The sequence below is a fragment of the Arctopsyche grandis genome, chromosome 6, assembly GCF_051622035.1.
Source record: "Arctopsyche grandis isolate Sample6627 chromosome 6, ASM5162203v2, whole genome shotgun sequence".
Taxonomy (NCBI): domain Eukaryota; kingdom Metazoa; phylum Arthropoda; class Insecta; order Trichoptera; family Hydropsychidae; genus Arctopsyche; species Arctopsyche grandis.
This window is the reverse complement of record NC_135360.1, coordinates 28,785,903-28,807,903: the sequence shown is the minus strand read 5'-3', so window position 1 is coordinate 28,807,903 and position 22,001 is coordinate 28,785,903. Positions and strand designations below refer to the sequence as shown.

The following is a 22,001-nucleotide window of genomic DNA, read 5'->3' as shown; positions in this document are numbered from 1 at the left end:
TTAGTAGATCAGTAGCTATTAGAATAGATATAAGACGTATTGTGAACATAATTTCTTAATAATAAAAAGCATTTAAAAATCAAAACATATGTGTAGATTATTAGGTTGTAAAGTGATTGTAATACGCGGTGGCCAATTGAAAAATTCGTCGACCCAAAATGCAAAAGGCGAAAATTGTGCAGTGACCGTGAAAATTTCTCGCAAAAAATTAATTAAAAAAAAATACGAGACGCGATGAATCATCTGGCTGGTCGATCTACGCATTTTCCTCGATGGTAGGGATCACCTAGACAGGAGGAGAAGGAGTGGTGGGTGGGGTCAGACGGTTTTGATTGGACTCTACATCCCTCCTCCCACCTCCCCCTGGCTGTTGATATAAGGAGCAGGACCAGACGCCCCCTCCTCATTCAGCGTTGGTCACATAGCCGGCTCGGACGCTAGCTGCTCTACACTTCCTTTACAAATACTATTAAATATTAATTATTTTTATTGTTATTGCCGTTTGACTAGTCGAATCGAAAGTCTGTGATATTCATAAAAAAAAAACTGAACCAAGACTGACAACGTTTACATTTCAATTTCGAAGAAAGTCGACGATTAACTTCTAACTCAAAATGGTACGTACTGTTTTCCCGAATTTTCACGCTTTCAATATTACTGATTAATAATAACAAAGCACTCAATTTGGTTTGGAAACAGTTTAAATAGAAAAAAAATATAATATTAATTTAAAAAAAATTAACTAACATACATACATACATAATATGTACTTTTCTTGAATTATTTTTTGAAAAAATTTCTTTACTCGCAGCACAATTATCCATCTTATTTTCAATTCAATTTCGCTCATATGTACATACATGACTAATAAAAAGGCTCAGATTACCTAAACGCAATCTGCTTTATATGTATAATCTGTAGATTCTACATATGACAGAATCACTAATAACTAGAGTACGGATATCCAAGGTGCCGCTTATTTTTGTAAATACTTTGTAAAAAAGGTTCGGCAAACCTTTAACAATGCATTTACAACATTTGAACAATAAACCTTGGTTATCCGGGCTCTACTAATAACCATACTAACACATTTATGAAGAGTCTCGGTTATTACAACAAAATGTCTATTACCTTCAGGTATAAACACAGATTATCTAAACACAATCTGCTTTAGATCGTCGGCTTTAGAGTCTTTGGTTAATATTAGGTATAAGATGTATTATGAGCATTTACAATAAGAATTGTAAATAGGTTTTTGATCTATTTTTCCTATAATGCTGTACATTAACATTAGTAAAATATAATACTGTAATTACAATACAATACTAATAAAATATGATCAGTAGATCAGTAGCTATTAAAATATATATAACATGCATTGTGAACATAATTTTATAGTAATAAAAAGCTTTTAAAAATCAAAATCAATTAAAAAGCTCCAAAATTTAAAATGATAGAAAAAAACATTACTTTTGTATTTCAAAAACATTTTTGACACAATAAAATAACATTGAAATGAGAAAATTAAACAAAAATCGTCGCTTAACGATTGATAGTATTTTTTAATTGATATTTTCCTTTTTTAAAGTTATATCTGTGAACTTAATTTATTAACAGCCATTATCGTAGGCCAAATAGGTAAATTTATTCTTTAAATTTTGTTCAACTTATACATATGTATTTTCCATCAATCAAAACCGTTAAAAAAAATTATGTACTCATTTATAAGTTTGTACTTATTTATTCTAACAAATTCAACTAGTATTGGATTAGAATCTCAATCAAAAATTCCAATTAAAATTCGAGTTTTTAAACGACTCGTTTTTCGCTCCCGAAAAGCTCGTAAATAAACAAGTTTTTCGCATAATATGATATATTTAATTGATGTTATCGTTCATGGTATGTTTAAAATGTTACATTAATTCAATTGAAATACATCATGATTTTTTTAAACAATCTTGCGGTTGAAAGCTAAAAATTAGAAGTATAAAAATTTTGTCTGCATCGGCTTTTTTGTGTTTAATTTGCAAGGCTTCGGCGGTCGTTCATCGGAAGTAACCATTTTAATATCAAATATCACGATTCGTTGAGCAAGTACATATCATTTTCTTTTTCGTATTATATTCATCTCTCGTACGATTTCGTCGTTTCCTGACCGAACGAACGCCGCTGAATTCCAAAGGCGTCACGCGAAAAAAAAAACTCAATTAAATATAGTGCCATCTATGTGCGAGGATCTTTCGCTTAATTTTATTTTCAATTTAAAAGCAAAATACTTATTTATCGTTCGCCGCTATCTCGCACTGATTACATTCATATGTTAATTTAACGCATATTTACATTTTTTCTAACGTGAAAATCGCCGAAAAACAAAATGAAATTTGAAATTTAAATATAAACATAAAACCAGGTATAAAGTAGGTATATCGCGAGATAGTAATCTATCTTATGTGTGCTACCCAGAAAAATTTTATTTGACTTAATTTTTTTTAATTGACGTTTTAAAGCTCTAGCATTTAACTACATATTAATTTGAATATTCAATTAACACCAAAGTTATTAAAATAGCTGAGTAACCCACTCTTAGACCTACTTTCCATCCGTCCCCGCTATTTAAGAACCATTAAAAGATCTCTTTCAATCGTATAACGGGTTATTTTTTTTTTTTTGTTCAACATCTACTAATTTAATCATAATTATTCCCTTCGAATTGTATAGATTTACATATATTCATATTTTTCTAAACACAATTCACTTTGAAATGTGTGCTTTCAGCACTCAAGATTCACTTAATAATAACAATACGTAGATCTGAAAAATTCACATATAGAGGAATTTTTTACATATTTACATTTTTTCTAACACCGAGAGGCGCCGGGTTCGATCCCATGAGCTGACCTCGATTGAAAAGATATTTTCTGAGATTATCTGTAGTGCTGCTGGTCAGACCTGGATATTTGTGACTCCAGGTCGATCGTTTCCTATCAGAGTTTGCCAAATTTACTCTGATTTCATTGTTAAAACGGTTCCCGATTAAAAAAAATGGCTAAAATCCTTCCTACCTACTATGTCACCACTATTTGAGTATGATTAATGTACAATTCATAGATGTCTCGTTAATTTGCGAGTTTTCAGTATCTTGTAATTAAGCGACTTGTATGATAAAAATGCTGTATTGTTTGTAATTGGCCAGGAAGGCGCATTGGGGTTTACCTGTAAGGCCTTCCTGGTATAAAATGTAATGTAATAAAAATAAAATTTTTACAGTAAATGTTCACCTAATTATATACATTATATATGATAAAATAAGTGTTATAACTGTTCAACCACGTAAAATTTGAAGATGTGAATGTGTGGCATGAATTTAATCACTATGTACATAGGCAGCTGTCATCGCGTCGATCTGACAGTCGATTCTAGTGAAATTTTGATGATTTCGCTCATGATTAAATTCCTCTAGCGTCATTCCGGAGACTTTTACTTACTTTAATGACAGTTTGCCTCTGCATGTTCGCAAAATATCCAAGCAATCGGAACAGTGGCAGTATTTCAAAATCAGCTCACAAATTTTCTGGGCCGACCGCACATCTATTACTTAAAAAAAGCTTGTTTTTGTTTTCATCCGTTTACTTGTTTTATTTTCATTGTATCGGTATAGATACACCAAATTAAACACGAGACAAAACCGCGCCGACAAAACCACCCCGAAAGAACGACAAAACCGCGCCAGGAAAAAGTGCTCGGCGACAAATCCGCGCCAGAATATATGAAAAAATCAAATATCAATTTGTCTCTCGCGGTTTTGTCTTCCGCGGTTTTGATGCCAAGCGGTTAAGTTGGGGCGGTTTGTCGGGGCGGTTTGTCGGGGCAATTTTGACTGGGCACCATCTCTATTTTGTTACATTTATAGTTTTACTATGAAGTAACTCCACAATTTTAATATGACGTGCACGAATATATATTTTTGAAACTATTTCATGTATGTACTTTGAAAATCAACCATATTATGTATGTGGGTGAAAAGCGATGATTCACATTAATCACCGCAGAACGTTTTTCACATGAAACGTTTCACTATTCATTTATACGAACCGAAAAAGTTCGTTTACTTCCTGGCACCTCAAGCCACGTCTAGGAAAAGCGGAAGTTTTCTTTGTTCACGCGGTTTTTCCGCCGGAAAATTATTCATTAATCTAATGCGTATTCGACCGTTCGCTTTGTTCTCCTGTCGCCGTCGACATCTGTCGTTCGTAGTATTCACCAAAATCGATTAGAAGACATGCAAAATGATACGGCTGTGCCTGGCACCAATATCCGTACTATGCCTATCGTTTTGCGAATTTCAGGTACTGAATTCATTTATCAACTGGCCTATGAAACCTTTTTCTTTTTTCACGTCTGGAAAAAGTTGTATCGCGTGAAAGCGCTTCAATAGCCTCGGGAAATTCAAAGGAAAAATAATTTGTCGTAGTGCGTGCAAAACGACCCATTCGCCCCAAAGTCGATTATCGCTATTTCATTACAAAACATTTCGATTTATGTTGAATATTCATAAGAATTGAATCATCTTCCATTAGTAGATTAATGTTTCAACTGGAAACTACATAATTCCTGGTTGTATTGACAGATCTAGCATGCTTGTTAGTTGCCTGCCTTAATCGTTCATTAAAATATGATTTAAGTACATCTATTAATTTCTTAAATTGATATTGAACTTATGGTCGATACGAATAGTTGTATATTTACACAATAGAACTTTCTTTAATAAAGATCATCCTCTGTCAATCAATGGAGCAAGCTACGCCTGTTTTCTGTCAAAAGCCTTCTACCATTTATCTTGCAGTCTAATTATTTTATCTTAATAATTAACATTTGCCTTACTTTGCTAAAAGCCACTGTGTTGGACTCCAACTATCCTCTTTTTACATACATTTATACCCCAAATGCGCCTTTCTGGCCAATTACAAACAATGCAGCATTTTTATTACATAAGTATCTGAATTACGAGACACTGAAGAACTCGAAATTAACGAGACATCTATGAATTTTGTACATAGATCATACTCAAATAGTGGTCACATAGTGGGTAGGATGAGTCTTTAACTAATTTAACGGAGAAACAGTTTCAACAATGAAATCAGAAAATTGGCAAACTCTGATAGGAAACGATCGACTTGGAGTCACAAATATCCAAGTCTGACCAGCAGTATTAAAGATTAGCACAGGATCGAACCTGGTAACCTCTCGGTGCTACATATCTAAAGTTTGACCAGCAGCATTACAGATAATATACTCGGAATAATTTTTTTTTAATCGAGGTTAACTCACGGGATCAAACCCGGTGACCTCTCGGCACTAGCCAAAAACCCAACCACCGAGCCATGCCGCTGGCTCGGTGTATGTATATTAATTAAAAATAATGCAATATCTGCAAGGTTAATCCATGTAAATAACTATAAAAATCATTTTATCATGTATATTTTCACTAGTGAAAATATATTTTTACTTGAAATATGCTTTCACTGTAACATACATATATACATATTTATTTATTTATTTATTCACAAATTTGCCATAGTGACTTTACAGATCAACTCTAAGTCGTCACTATGGCTATATAAAAAGGAAATTAATTATTATTATATTATAATAATATTATATATTAATTTAAAGACAAATATGGATAAAACAAATATAAAAATACAAAATTTTAAAAACATGAAATATATAAATATAAAAATACGAAATTGTAAAAACATAAAATATAAAAATATAAATTGTAAAAATAAAAATATAAAATATAAAAATATAAAATTGTAAATATAAAAACATGAGAAATAAAATTATAATGAAAAATAATAATATGAAAAATAAATATATGAAAATATAAAAATTTGAATATATAAAAATGTAAAAATATGAATATAAAAATGTTATAAGTTGCTACGATCTCAAACTAAACAGTACCTCAACCAGATCAGTATATTTTAGATTAAACAGATCCAATCTAATAGAAATCTGTATGTACTCAATCATATATTAATGAACGAACAACGCAGGCAACGATTTGTGTAATAAAAAATGCTGCAATATTTTGTAATTGGCTAGGAAGACGCATTGGGGTTTACCTGTTAGGCCTTTCCGGCATATATCTATGTAAAATAAAATAAAATAAAACCAATCCTACTCCTCCGTACGTATGCTAAAACGTCCCAAGAAACCTCACGTGTAAACAATCAATAATAAACCAACCAAACTTGAAGTCGAATCAGAAAACATTATAATACGAGCTTTGTATGTAAATAGTAACATCGCACGGGAGCGGCAACGTGTTGAAATACACCACGCGATTGTGACGTCGCGTCGTTAAGGGGTTATCGCATGTAAATTTTTCGTAAAGACCAGGTTGAATAAACCCGCTCGTTTATTTATGTGCCGTAATAATGCCGGCAATCCGAGTTCCTCAACAGATCTCGGCCAGATCGGTGGCGTGCAGATAATATGCTAATGGCCAACTTTCGCGCACTTCCTCCCCTTCAACCCCTAGCCCAGACCCAAGATGATACCGGATACAGTGCGGCCTATCGCGATTCTGAATTAAATCGCGAATGAGTCATGGCCGAGAATCATCGGTGCGTTATGTGAGCAAAATGAGACTCTGTGTAAAATCAACCGAGCATGTATTTAGGCTCGTTTCCGTATGCATTTCAGTATTGCTTCGCGTTATTTTTAATTAGTGTGTTTGACCGATTTGATATTTCATACATCTAATATGTCCATAGAACATATATGGATAACTTTGACAAACATTTTTGCAGCATTTCATAAATCAGCAAATTCCAAATGCTGAAAACTCGAATTTTGCGAATTTGTAATGCCGCTGGTAATACTTGGATATTTTGACTCGTGTAAGTCGATCATTTAACAAGCAGCGTGGTCTAGTGGTGAGTATTGAATTATTTCGTGCTTGATGTCACGGGTTCGATTCCCACTAAGAGTCTCGTTGTTGGCCAGACCTTGGTTTGTCGAGGTCGATCGTTTCTAATCAGAATATGCCAATTTTTCTGATTTTCATTGAAACGGTTCCTGTAAAATTGGCTTTTCCTTCCCAATTTTCTGTTGCAAGCCTTGAGTTATTGTAATATCTCAGGTTTCGCCAGACTTCTCACCGTAGATGTCTCTGTGGTTGTTTATCGAATGTAAAAATTCGTATTGTAACATGAAAAATGTTATTAATCGTATTTATACGATGTTTGTAATATCTGACCATAGATGTCAGGTTTTGTTTCGATTTACATGTGTATGTATGTAATAATTATGTATTTAGATGTCTCGTTAATTATGAGTTTTCAATGTCTTGTAATAAATTAGCCATAGTGACGACCTGGAGCTAATCTGTAAAGCTATGGGGAAATTGTAAAAAAATAAATAATTTCCTATCAGAGTTTGCCAATTTATCTGATTTCATTGTTGAAACGGTTCTTCATCAAATTGGCAACTAACCCAACCAAACCTACCTACTATTTATCACCAGAATTTGAATACGATTTCAAATTTATAATCTAAGAATTTATATATGTCTAAGCCTAAAGCCATAGATATCGCTCAGGGGCAAAATTAATTTTAATGAATAATGGCATCATGAAAAAATATGAATTTTAAAAAAATAAAGAAAATTGAAATAAATTTTACCGCATCTATTTTTTTACATACAGGTAAACCCCTATTGCCCCTTCTTGGCCATTTAAAAATAATGCCGCAATTTTTTTTACACAAGTCGCTGTATTACGAGACACTAAAAAACTCGAAATCAACGAGACATCTATGAATCTTGTACATAAGTCATACTCAAATAGTGGTGACATAGTGGGTAGGAAGGTTTTTTATCCAATTTAATGGAGAAACCGTTTCAACAATGAAATCAAAAAATGGGCAAACTCTGGTAAGAAACGATTGACTTGGAGGACAAATATACAAGTCTGACCAGCAGCATTACAGATAATATACTCGGAATAAATTCTTTTCAATCGAGGTTAACTCAAGGCAACCTCTCAGTGCAAGGCAAAAGCCCAATCACCGAGTCATGCTGCTGGTTAATTTTAAATTTGGATGTTATATTTCGAAGTGGTAAAGGTTCAATCCCCCTCTGGGTCTGTAAATTAAAAATACATTTTTTTAATTGCCCTTTTGTAACTTAGACTTAGAAATTAATATAATTGTATAGCAATTATGATAATAAATTCTCCTGAAATAGGTCCGTTGTAATGTAAAATTCATAGCTTTACATTACATTTGATGCGATAATTGTTTACACGATGAATTTACGGAGCGTAAAGGAACCATTTGATGATTTGATTTTGATTTTAAATGGTTTCACGCACAATCAAAATACATATGAGCCGTTATAATTGAAATTGGCATATGTAAGTCCACTTTTCTTCATTTCAAGAAATATCCCGCAAAATATTAAGTATAATTTTTTGCGTTTGAAAAAATACCAGTGGCCTTTAATAGGTTTATTCTGGTTTTCCAAGATTCTGGACATATCGAAAGAAAATAAGTGATAAACTCAGCATAGCTCGGTCGTTAAGCTTCTAGCGCCGGGTTCGATCCCATGAGCTGACCTCGATTGAAAATAAATTTTCTGAGTATATCTGTAGTGCTGCTGGTCATGATATTTGTGGCACCAGGTCGATCGTTTCCTATCAGAGTTTGTCAATTTTTCTGATTTCATTGTTGAAACGGATCCCGATTAAATTGACTAAAAACCTTCCTACCTACTATGTCACCACTATTTGAGTATGATTTATGTACAATAAAATTTGTGTATAATTCAAAGATGTCTCGTTAGTTTGCGAGTTTTCAGTGTCTCGTAATTTATTTATTTATTTATTTATTTATTTATTTTAATATACAAGTATACCACAGAGTCTTTACAGGTCACCCCAATATGACACTGTGGCCAGACAATACATAAAAGATCAAATACATAAGAAAAAATAAAACAACAATAATAGAAAAACAAATAAAATAAAACATTTAAAAAATTGTACATAAAAATTAAAAATTGAAAAATTGAGAATTAATAAATTGAAAAATCAAAAATTAAAAAAAAATTAATTCATTGACTTGTGTAATAAAAGTGCTGCATTGTTGTAATTGTCCAGGAAGGCGCATTGGGGTTTACCCGTAAGGCCTTCCTGGTATATATGTATGTAAAAAAAATATAAAAATAGCAATTTGTGAATTAAGTCAAACAGAAATGGTGTTTTTGGAATTGAAAATTGGACTTTCAAATATAACGACTCATATCATATAAATTATAATGTAATTAAAACCAATTTACATTCTAATGAGTATATCAACCAAATGAAGTTCAAGTTCTGTGAAATCCCAACTAAATATTTATTAGCCTCTGACATTGAGGTTCATTGAAATTCACTCACTCTATTTTGACATGTAAATCTAATTAAGCTAACGAAACACTAAATCTTTATTACGCATTAGAGTCCGAGATGCCAATCTGGCTAATTACCAGACGTTGGCAATTAACGTTGAACTACGTGTTTCCCGTTTTATTAATCTTCAGGCGAGTAAAATGGTCACGCTAGTTTTTTCGATTTGATTTTTTGCTTTGTCGCTGCACTTTTGGACAAAAGCAAAAACGTGTAATAAAAAAAAAGGATCTTGTACATTTACATATTTTTTCAAGAACATTCGACTGTTCTAAAAACATGCTTTAAAACTTTTCGTGACATCACTTCCGTTGAAGTTTTCCATCAACTATGTATAAAGACAAATAGATAAAACATTCCCGTGCCAACCCTTCAGCGTCGATAGATAAATCTCCATTAAAGCGAAAACACATAGAGAGGTATGTGGCACATGTTTTTTTTTTTAATAGTTTTACACGCAAAATAAGCGCTGGTAGGCTAAATCTGTACTGTCGCGTCTTTTCGCAAGCTTCACCATAGTGTTTTCGGTAATATTTATCATTGTATTGATATAAATTTGACAGTGATCGATAAAGACGATTCTATATTTGAAGAAATGTAGGAGAAACTTATAGAAATAATAAAATCGTACAAATTAATAATTACATGAAGACACGCTTCTTACAGCTTGAGTCCATCTACGCGTCCCGTGCCTTATTTTTTTAATGTGTTCTTGCCATTATCTGTATCTGCTAAATGAAAGCTTCCAACTCCATTTTTACAAGTTTTTTAGAAATTTCACTTCGCCAATCTTTCTACATTTTTTCGATCGCTTTGAAATTATGCCATTTTACGAGAATTGGCTGCAGATAGAGATTTTAATTGCTTCCGTTAGTTTGACGGTGAAATATAATCGGAATAAACACATTTAAGAATCCAAAAATTTTGGAGACGGTGACAGCTAACCCTTTACTACTAGCCTGTAGCCTTATATGTTTGACTTTCCGCCCCCCACTCGTTTTGTCAGATTCGAATCGTTTAAACGTCTATAACTTTATCTTTTTTACACTATATCTTATAAAATTTGCATCATAGACTATCATTATCTGTCATTTATATGTTTACTTCACTAATTTGCCACTTAAATTCACACATTCTCAAGTTCGCATTTCCCAACGTCCAATTTATATTATTACATATTATATATTTGCCACTTTTCACGTTTCTCTGTAGTTCAAAATCAATCTTTTTATACACCTCATTATTCATCAACATGTCTATATCGTGAAAATTCAAATGTTGTTTTTGAATATTGAACATGTACACAAAATCTTAATTTTTAATTTCTGACATTTCTTTAATAATTATTGTAGATTTATTTTTAGCAATTTATCCGTAGTAGTAGTAACCATTATCTACAATATTTGTATCTTACCACATAGTTTATAATATATGTATTTAAATCTAAAATATGTTTCAGGAATCTGCCTCTATATCTACTCCTATTATTTATTATTTCAGAAAACTTAAAACGGTATCCCAGTACTACATATAATGACTCTTACAGACTAACCATTATTTCTGATTATCGGTTAAAATGCCCTATTTCATCGTCCATAACCTTTTGACCTCGATCAATAAATAGGCAATCCGTATTATTATCCATCTACCTCGTCTATTTCGATATCATTCCAAGATCGTTACTAGCATATAGCATATACCGAATATACCATCATCATAATCCATATTGATTATTATTCAGGTCGATGATTAAGCATTCCACCAGGAAATTCCTGGCCCAATCTATCCTTATTTACATAATATTTAATTCGACGCTCGATCTCTCGATCCACTTTCGCACACCATCTATCTACACATTTTCTCGTAAACAGGCCTTTATTTATTATGTTGCGTGACATAGTCGAATCTCCGGTGTGCCACGTAGACCGTGAGCCAATCTGACACAGTTTCACATGTCACGAGCTATAATTGATCACCACAATAAATTGGGGGCTTCCCCTAATCGGTGTTAAAAAAAGGCACCAATGACCGGAAAATCTTTGGGTCACCAACCTACTTTTTTAAAAGAAGACTCGCTTCAACTTTTTTTTAATATTGTTACGTAGGGGTGGGTGGAGGATACAAATGAAAGGTAAAAGTCGCTTCACAGCATTTATTGGATGATTCAGGAAGTCCACGCGCAGCCAGCGCTCGTTCTAGAATGATCTGATATGGCCTAAGTACGTCCTTATAAAGGAAAAGTGCCTCACTACAGCTTCCCCGATCCGTTTGTTTCTCCATTGTCTAGACATGTACAGTTTTAAGTGCGTCCCACGCTCTCAGGGTTCTAGTAGTTCTACCGACCACTTACGACTCCCACTAGGCCAATTCGGGGGTCTTCTCTTGTTAGCCCCCGAATGCATCCCCATAATGTTCCCACGTTACAATATCGATTTTTTTTAATTTCCAGAGGGAATGTATCTCAGTTCATATCGGTCAAGCTGGAGTTCAAATCGGCAATGCTTGCTGGGAGTTGTATTGCTTGGAGCATGGAATTCAACCCGATGGTCAGATGCCCTCAGATAAGACCCTCGGTGGTGGAGATGACTCATTCAATACCTTCTTCAGCGAAACTGGAGCTGGAAAGCATGTGCCTCGTGCTGTCTTCGTTGATTTAGAACCCACCGTAGTCGGTAAGTGAAAAGAGTAATATGCTGTTGAAAATAATCTTGCCTTCCAATTTAACGATGAAATGTAACACTGGAACCAAACAAAAACAACAAGCGTAAAATGAATGGCAAAAATCGACCAAAAGTTCTTAGCTCAGTATTCACAAAGGTGAAAACCTGAGTCAGCAGCCAACCGAGAACCATCGAACCGTTAAATGCCTCGGAAGAATCCGTTCCAGTCTGCAAAAAATTCTGGACAGCGCAAAAACTGCAAACGGTACAGATGCTTACATGCAATTTTCAAACAACAATTTTATGTTTACAGACGAGGTTCGCACCGGCACATACAGACAGCTTTTTCATCCAGAGCAGCTCATCACAGGCAAAGAAGATGCTGCGAATAATTACGCCAGAGGACATTACACCATCGGAAAAGAAATCGTAGATGTCGTATTGGATCGGATCAGGAAACTGGCCGACCAATGCACAGGACTCCAAGTATGAACTTGGACGCTATAATAAACTTTTATGAATACTGTACACATACTAACCATTACCATCGTTTAGGGATTCTTAGTGTTCCACTCTTTTGGAGGAGGAACTGGATCTGGATTCACTTCTCTGCTCATGGAGCGCCTGTCTGTCGACTACGGAAAGAAGTCCAAATTAGAATTCTCCATATATCCAGCACCACAAGTGAGTACTATTGATTCAACACCTCCAAAGAAACTTACTATTTGTATACGTTACAGTCGAAGTGTATTTTCAGTTGTAATATATTCCAACTGGCATTTTAGGTAATTCGTAATCGAATACAAATCAACTTGTAAATTAAAATTCTAAAAGCGCAAATACACTTTCAACAATGTGCGACAGTTATAATATAATATAACAGTTGAGTTTGGACAGCTCTGATGTTTTTAAGTATTAAGAATTATGGGACTGAGTATCGCATTACGATAACTCTAAGAATGTTTTCAAAACAAAAATGTGACTTTCCAACTCAATTTACTAGTCGAGTGACGTTTTCAAGTAAACCTAACCATTCCATCTAACCTATTACCAACTTATAGTTGAGGTGTATTCGGTAATTGGATTATTACGCACATTGCAATCGCCCAAAAGACAATTTTTGCCATGAAAATCGCGAATACGGAATATTTGGCACTTGAGTTCTCGTTAGTATGATAGTTATCGTTAGTATGATGTACTTTTCGGCTGCTAGATGTTCCGTTATAGAGATTTTTGGGCGAGCGCTTTGTGAGCAATAATTACCGAACCGTATTTTCAGATGTAATATATTGTGCCAAGTGGGAATGTAATTCGTCATATGAATCAACTTGCGTGGATTAGACAGAATATATGTATTCCAATTTTCAAAATATATAACAACTGAAAATACACTTCAACTATAACGGTAGTTGGTACCAGGTTAGATGGAATAATTCCAACTATTCCAACTAGTCAAAATATAGTACAATTATTGGATACACCTCAACTGTAACATACATATGAATAATCTAGCAATATATGAGAGCAAAATCAAAAGAAAAAAAACAAAATCAAATACAATAATCAACCAAAATAAAGGTTATGAAAGTTTTATATTACATACATATGGAGTTGGACCAAACTGTATGTCAAGAGAAGATATATACATAACTAACGTCAATTATATATTTCTTCCTGTTATTAAGAGGGCTGTACACCAGAAACCTTAATTTTGTTGCCGTTCCTTTCTTCGATATATATATTGAGTGAATGTATATATTGAGTGAATGTGACAATATATATCAATATATATATTGAGTGAATGCGACAGTTGCGCTTCAACCAGATAATATGTATTTTAAATCGACAAAATCGAGGTTTCGTATTCTCCAGTTTTCTCCTCCGAAACTGGACCAATTTTTAAAAAAATTTCATCATCGGTATGAGAAAGATATTTTCTATGCTAAAGATATATACTATGTAAAAAAAGAGGCGATTTTATGGATGTTTGGCGGCTCCTAGCTCCTATAAAAAATAACTAATCAAAAAAAATAAAAGCACAGATGCATGCCAATGGTGGATAACCATAGCATATTAAAAATTAATTTCTCTAGTGCCATAATTGAGGAAGGGAGAAGTGTAATACGTTTGTATGGACAAGGCGCTGGTGTCCAGCCCTCTTAATCATACTTCATATCTGTAGGAAGCCTTCATCGAAATGCTCACTCAGTTTAGTCTAATCTTAATACCTTAATTTCAGGTGTCGACTGCAGTCGTAGAGCCATACAACTCCATTCTAACAACACATACCACATTAGAACACTCTGACTGTGCTTTCATGGTAGACAACGAAGCCATATACGACATCTGCCGTAGAAACCTTGACATTGAAAGACCAACTTACACCAATCTCAACAGACTTATCGGCCAAGTGAGAAATATTCCATACGCTACCTATGTACATACATATATTGGAAAAAATTGATTAACATATATTTTTCCAGATTGTATCCTCGATCACTGCCTCTCTAAGATTCGACGGAGCTCTCAACGTTGATCTCACCGAGTTCCAGACCAACTTAGTACCATACCCTCGTATACATTTCCCACTTGCCACATACGCCCCGGTAATCTCCGCTGAAAAGGCCTACCATGAACAACTGACCGTCGCTGAAATCACCAACGCTTGCTTTGAACCTGCCAACCAGGTTTTACAATACACTTTTAAAATCTTTTATACATCTTAATACACTGTTGATATTGAATATAAAATCTTAGATGGTGAAATGTGATCCCCGACACGGTAAATACATGGCATGCTGCATGTTGTACAGAGGAGACGTCGTGCCTAAAGATGTAAACGCTGCTATTGCGACCATCAAGACTAAGAGATCAATCCAATTTGTGGACTGGTGTCCGACTGGATTCAAAGTAGGCATCAACTACCAACCTCCGACTGTGGTTCCGGGTGGTGACTTGGCTAAAGTGCAACGTGCAGTCTGCATGTTGTCAAATACTACAGCCATCGCTGAAGCATGGGCAAGGTAAATCACTATGCAATTTTATCCACTAGCAGAAGAAAGCTTTTCAAATGTTTAAAACCATACATATCCAGTTGGCGATGCGGTGCAAACGATCGACAAACGCCAGACAGACTGAACCACAGATTAACGACACGTGCACCTTATGCGTGCGCAATGCTCGCACTTACACTAAACGAAATCTACCCGAAGTCTCGACATACCTACCCTGTATATGTTCTGTGCTTCTGATACTTTAGTTCCGAATTTTGCCTTATTAAACTCGCCAGAAAGATCCAACTCAATTTTAATAATTGCATCTGTGCACATCGTAAGGTTACTCGTCATCTGATGTGCAATCTATCATTCGTGAAGTCGAGAATTGCGTTTCATCCAGTTAATCTGTGGTTCTGTCTGTCTGGCGCTTGTCGATCGGTTGCACCAAACCCCCAGTTGGATGGGACATGTGACATGGGTGATGAATGGATTGGTATCTGTTTAGGTCTCGTTTGTTGTACCTTTTCATGCTTTTTACTGTTAAATGTTTAACCACTTAATCGCCACGCGTTTGTAATAAAAAGCGCGAGCCCCAACGCAACATATTTTCGATTTTAAAAATACGTACTTTTACTAATAAATAAATTATTTTAATATTCTTAGCTTGCATAATTGGTGAGCAGCAATCGATCCTACAAAAAAATTCACAGAAAAAAACAGTTTTTTTTCACTAGGGTTGTCACACAATACAGAGATCAATAAAAAATGTATAGAAAAAAAAGCTATACACTCTATATTTCTTGTATTCCTAGAATGAGCTACATTATTTTAATAGATTTTGTATGATTTAGAAAAGGGGTACATCGTATAAAAATAAATTTCTACATTCCAAAGTATGATTTAAAGGCAGTAGCGATAAGTCATGTTTTTGACTGTTCGCTTGCATATTCTTGTTGATCGATGAATCAATGCGAGAGAAAGAGACAGCTATATTTTCGTAAGCTATTGTTTTCGTCGTTTTTGGCGCGTGGCTATTGAGTCATGCAGTCGCCCGTTGGCCTTACCTATGTGCGTTTGCATGTCAATACTTGTCGTTTTTTTTTTAATACAAAAATAGTCAAAAACCTGCTATAGGACTTAAACTTTTTTAGATTGATGTATAAAATGATTAATAAGATAAATATTGAACCCATTTGTATTGAGAAAAGCTGTATTTTGATTAAAAATACTGGGGTCTTACTCGACCCCGGTTCGGGACACTCGTTCGATCTCGACACTCCCGTCCTTCATAGGTTAAATAAGGAGCGCGCACTGGTGCGCTTATGGCGATGAAGTGGTTAAGATTGATGTATAATATTCAATGTTTTATTTTAAGACTCGATCACAAGTTTGATTTGATGTACGCTAAGCGTGCTTTCGTTCATTGGTACGTCGGTGAAGGTATGGAAGAAGGCGAGTTCTCCGAAGCAAGAGAAGATTTGGCAGCTCTGGAGAAGGATTATGAAGAAGTCGGCGTCGATTCAGTGGAAGGTGAAATCGATGATGGAGATGAATATTAAATTTTGATACGATTTTCACTTTCAAACGATAAAACTCACCATTATTAATTTGTTAACAAAAAAATAAATAAAAATACTTATGTGACAACATTCCCTCCACTCTTGATTATGATCGCGTTAAGTTCGATATAATTTAAGTTAACTAATAAAATAAGTTATGTTGTTACTTATATTATGCAATCGTATGATTAAAAAAAAAAGCACACAATTTAATCGTAATAAAGCAAATAATATAATTTGTTTAAGATAATGTAATCTTTTGATACATTTCCAATGCTTGAAAACGATCGGTTCTCTGTGATGAACGAAAGCTTTTTACGAAAGTATATGAAATTTCGTTGAAACATTTTCTTAAATTGAAACAAAGCTTTTAGAATATTATAATATTTAAGCTTTATATGCGAAAACTTGTTTTAATATATTTTGTTTTTATTAATTCACTTATTTTTAGTGTGATAGGCATGAAATTAATACAAGTATAACATTAACATTGTAGAACTCATTATGTTCACATATGCATTTATTTTGTTCTCATTTGTGGAATAATCAATAAAAAGAATTCCAATCCCAAATGATATCTTTGCTTATTTATGTACATCTACAACACGACAGGTATTTCCCATATATTATATTTGATATAAAAATATAAAATACAAAAATATTAAACAAATCCCACACATTAATAACAACAATATGCACTTAAATTTTCTAAAGATGAATTTTTAACTCATCCAAACTTATAAAATGAATGGTCTTAAAAAAAATTAACAAAACATAATAATTGTAAATAAGTTTGAGATGAAATGATACCACCACCTGCATACAGATGTTTATATTACTGAATATCTATTACAGTTTCAATATTATACATTATATACGTTTCCAAGTTAGTATTTTATGTATTATACAATACGAAGCTATTCTATATATCACAATTGTTTATGCATTTAGTCTTAATATCTATGTTAAAATGGGTATTAGAGATGAAAATGAAAAGAACACAAACAAAATTTACGATGAAAATTAAAATAATTTTTGGTACATTGAAAATATTGAATACTTAAAACATAATAAAATACTCTACATGTGCATCGTTGGGAATTCTTTTATATAACCACTATTATGTCTAAAAAAAATCGCAAACGGCATTATTTGCGTCGGCAATTTTCTGAATACAATGATAACTAGTCTGTCATGAAAACAAAAACAACAAAAACAGCTACAAAATAATACTCTATAATACTATAAAATGTATATACACAAGTCATGTATTGCTTTTCACAAAAGTGAGATATTTTGCCGAGTATAAATAGTATAAGAGTTAATATATAACATTGAAAAAAAATTGATAAAGTTTCATTTAATATATTGAAAATAATTAGTATTATACATTGATGTATGAAATGATTCATTCAATCGTGGCCATCGTTTATATATAAAAATATGATTTAATATTTTACATCGTTTATTATTATTATATGTACATATGTATGCATATACTTAGATGATTTTATCATAGATTTTTTTGATAAAAGTTTTGTGAAAAAATAACAATAATAATACTTCTTCCATAAAAAAATAATAAGTGATATTTCCTCAACCCTTTGAATGCTGACCAACGCCGATCGGCGTTTTGCTGACAAGTCTACGGGCCTTCAAAACGCCGATAGGCGTTGTATATTGAGCATGTACAAAGTAAACAAGAATACTACCTGCTAAGCCTTTAAAAGGTAGCATTGAAAAAAAATGCATTGAACATTGGTCGTGCAATCCGTGTCATTCATTTGCCAACGTTTATAAAGATGCGTTTACACCGGAATTTCTGAATTTATAACCATAGCAGAATTACCCGATGGAAATCTCTAACTGCCGAGTATTTTAGATTGTGGCTTGGCATTAAGATTGTGAGCATTACATTTCAACAACAATGAAGAACTAGTTTTGGAAAAATACATTCATTAATAGACTTCTTTTGTTTATTTTATATTGTTGCAAGATATATTAGAGAGTCTAAACACACCTTTACAAAACTCGAAATCCTCGGCGGTAGTTATCTAGGGTTTGTTTGAATTAGCTACAATTTTTTTATACCTGCTTTCTATTGGATTTCTAAATAATTCTAGTTGGAAATGTTGAAAAGACGTCAGCACTCAAAGGGTTAACGAAATATAGAAAAAGTAGTGATTCTCAAATACATATGTACAACGGCGCAAAATAATCAATGGATCTTCACTTCGTAAGGCACTGTGAAATATGAAAAAGCAAAATAACAAAACATATATGATAAATATGTCGATAATTGATATGAAAATTGTTGATCTGAAACTAAAAGCTATGCTGCCATTTTTATACAATAAATTTTTTTTACTAAATACACGTGTATTTACAATATGTTGAATTTTCTAAAGTAAAACTATTGATCTTTCTTATCTTCATCTTGTTCTTCGTAGTTGTAAAATTGAGTAACGTCTCCCATGACTTCGACGGCAGCGTTGCGAGGAAACCAACCCCTGATTCTTTCCTTACCAGATTTCGATTCATTCGAGAGCACTTTTTCTCCGAACAACCAATACCTGTCATCAAACAATCCATAAGTAAAGCCAGACAAAGAAGCCAAGCTCCATATTTGAAACACAATAAAACATACTTTCTCCATCTGGTCACAATTACGTGGTCTCCTACGCCGAGTTTGATACGAGACTCATCGGTGAACGGAGGACGAACCACCGTACAACATCCAGCAGATAAAGGACACCACCCGCCACGAACGGAACGTTCTATTTCGTATAGTCTTGAACGTACACGCTTTTCAGCCTTTTGATTTAATTGTTCTATCTAAAAAATACATATCGAATCGCATTATAAAGATTTGAAACTGCATATCATTATTTCACACAAAAAATACTAACTGTCAACGTATATTGATGACAATCTCCACGAATGTTCCAATAAATTCCATTTCCTATTAAACGATTCCAACTAAAAACTTCTAAAAAGTTTCTTTTCCAACCCAAATCATAAGGAAATTTAAACTTTTCTACAGATCCACTGTCTGATAATCTGTAGTTTGCTTTTTCTTCTATCCACTCTTCAATCGCTGTACGATTTCTTAGAATACTCTTCATCTGTAATAAAATAATCTTATATATATAAAACAAAGAAAATTCGTTGTGTGTAACTTATGTCGTTAAATCATCATATATATGTATAATATCGCTATTCTGTGTGTTTTTCTGTCCGAGATAACGCTTGCTGTACTATAATAGTCGTTTCGATTTGACATAAATATGTACGTCACAGCTAAATCACTGCCAACAAAACATATACGAATATAATAACGAAAGAAAAAACTTATATATATACTGTTTGCTACCAATAAACGGCGCTAAGTCTCTGAGCGTTTATCGCCATCTATTGAAAATTTATTTAAATAATTAATATTGTTTATATATATGTAGGTAGGTAGGTATTTTTTACCATTTTTTTTTTCATATGAAACAATTAAATATAAATATTAAATTAAATGTATTTAAAAGGTATTTGAAAAAAATTCGACCCAGTGCGGATCGAAAAAAGGACCGACAAATTACTTTAATTTATTTTTATTTAATAACTTAATATGCCAACACCCATGCAATGATATTTCATTAGGAAAAACACTAGTATTTAAATAAATTCGATTAAAATAAAATTAATAAAAAAAAAAACAGTAAAATATTTTATATTAAATCAGCTATATGTAGATCAAGTCACTAATCTAATATATAATTTCGAAAGAGACTTTGTATGTAAGTTTGTATCTTTGGTTGGGAATTTCGTAAACAATAAACAATACAAAGTTTCTATGACGACGATTCGATTGGTTGAATATTATATTTTTTTTGATTAAAATAAATTATAATAAAATACAAATGAATATTTACTACTAGACTCGCCATGTTTAAGCTGTTTATATTACAAATACTGAGCGAAGCCGGGTAAAACAACTAGTATTTTATAAAATACAAATCCATATATCAATTTTAAAGCGAAATTTAATAAACACATACCTGAAAATAGAACAACATTCCAACAGCTAAAATGACACCAATAGCGAGTCCCAATGCAAGAACAGTAATAGCCAAAGTCAGTAAGGTGAATTGTACAACAGGCTCTTTACCAGTTCCATAATAAATATACCATGTTCTATTTATTCCATAATACAGAGATATCGATAGAATCTAAAAAAATACAGTATCGATAAACTCCATAATTCTTTTATCCGTAATTGATCACCTCATGATAAGATCAACCGATTGCTTACAACAGTGGCGTGTATACACCCCAATACGGCACAAAATAAGAAGAGAGTAAAATCCATATGATTGGCCCAACCGACACAACCGTTGATCCACGGACAATGATGATCCATCTTCTTAACACAACGTCCACCTACATATGTACATAATAACACAAAATAAATAAAATACCACAATATGTTTAATGTAATCTGGATAAACAACATACACTTTCTGCAATGGTGAGCCCGGGGTGGTTTAAATCCTTCACACACTGCGCAATACTGTAGACATTCGGAGTCTTCCGAATCAGCCTACGATAAGAGTTGAATAAATATACGCACATGCAATAAGTCGTGTTGGGAATGAATACACTTACTGGATTCCAATGTAGTGGTACGTAGCCCGGCCCAGTAGTTAGAGCCGACAGAAAGTAGTATAAAACGCCTCCGACTTGTGCAATGAATATTCCCGAATTTAATGTGGAGCCGAGCGACTCCCAAGGGGGCCACCACATGTTGGTGCAGAACATCGTCATCCAAGTTACAATCTTGACGATCGCTACAGAACCAAGAGAGTGCATTAGAACGAATGGCGAGCATGAAAACAAACGAGCAATTGACAGTTGGAGGTTATGTTACCTAGGGCGATAAGGGGCCCCCAGTGCAAGAGGGGTCTCCAGCCGCGGATTTGCATCCCCGAAGGCTCCTCCGCCACCACCCTCGCCCCTTCCCCCTCCCCTGCCGTACTCATAGCTGCCGCGTCTCACGTCTTCAGATCCGTCACTTGACAGTTGATACACGCCCCAGGAAAACCCACACACTGGCACTCGATATGTCAAATTAAATGCACCGATTTGGTCGTAGCACTTATTGTCATCGCCAGGTGCAAAATGTTTTCAAATTTAAGAATCGGCTAACGATCAGTTTCTTATGAATATAATTCCAAAATATATTCTTAAAATGCTTTATAAAGCATTCCAAACAGGCACGTTATTAAAATACTGTTTTCAGAAATATTATTTATATATGGAATGTACATAGATAAGAGGAAC

General features: G+C 33.6%; 2 protein-coding genes across 2 annotated transcripts; one reads left to right on the top strand and one right to left on the bottom strand.

The window, feature by feature from the left end:
* The first annotated feature begins 400 nt into the window (after positions 1–400).
* On the top strand, positions 401–17,240 carry LOC143913167 (tubulin alpha-3 chain). The gene is made up of 8 exons (XM_077432809.1): positions 401–617; positions 11,905–12,127; positions 12,429–12,601; positions 12,671–12,799; positions 14,355–14,525; positions 14,599–14,802; positions 14,873–15,138; positions 16,487–17,240. Exons 1-8 carry the CDS (start codon positions 615–617, stop codon positions 16,668–16,670), a joined length of 1,353 nt encoding a protein of 450 aa, XP_077288935.1. The 5' UTR covers positions 401–614; the 3' UTR covers positions 16,671–17,240.
* Positions 17,157–21,797, bottom strand: LOC143913168 (palmitoyltransferase ZDHHC6). Its single transcript, XM_077432810.1, has 8 exons — positions 21,589–21,797; positions 21,327–21,508; positions 21,177–21,261; positions 20,974–21,101; positions 20,720–20,890; positions 19,580–19,795; positions 19,318–19,505; positions 17,157–19,243 (listed from the first exon to the last, which is right to left on the bottom strand). Exons 1-8 carry the CDS (start codon positions 21,698–21,700, stop codon positions 19,084–19,086), a joined length of 1,242 nt encoding a protein of 413 aa, XP_077288936.1. The 5' UTR covers positions 21,701–21,797; the 3' UTR covers positions 17,157–19,083.
* Positions 21,798–22,001: the final 204 nt, after the last annotated feature.

What these genes read in the sequence shown, in the direction of transcription:
- LOC143913167 (XM_077432809.1), top strand. An exon ending in ACCAATGCACAGGACTCCAA is followed by an intron (nt 12,602 to 12,670) that starts GTATGAACTTGG and finishes ACCATCGTTTAG; the next exon opens with GGATTCTTAGTGTTCCACTC. An exon ending in TCAACAGACTTATCGGCCAA is followed by an intron (nt 14,526 to 14,598) that starts GTGAGAAATATT and finishes ATATTTTTCCAG; the next exon opens with ATTGTATCCTCGATCACTGC.
- LOC143913168 (XM_077432810.1), bottom strand. Translation starts at nt 21,700, where the DNA reads ATGAGTACGGCAGGGGAGGGGGAAGGGGCGAGGGTGGTGGCGGAGGAG. An exon ending in GGTGTATACACGCCACTGTT is followed by an intron (nt 20,891 to 20,973) that starts GTAAGCAATCGG and finishes GTATTTTTTTAG; the next exon opens with ATTCTATCGATATCTCTGTA. An exon ending in ATTGTGACCAGATGGAGAAA is followed by an intron (nt 19,244 to 19,317) that starts GTATGTTTTATT and finishes GTTTGATGACAG; the next exon opens with GTATTGGTTGTTCGGAGAAA.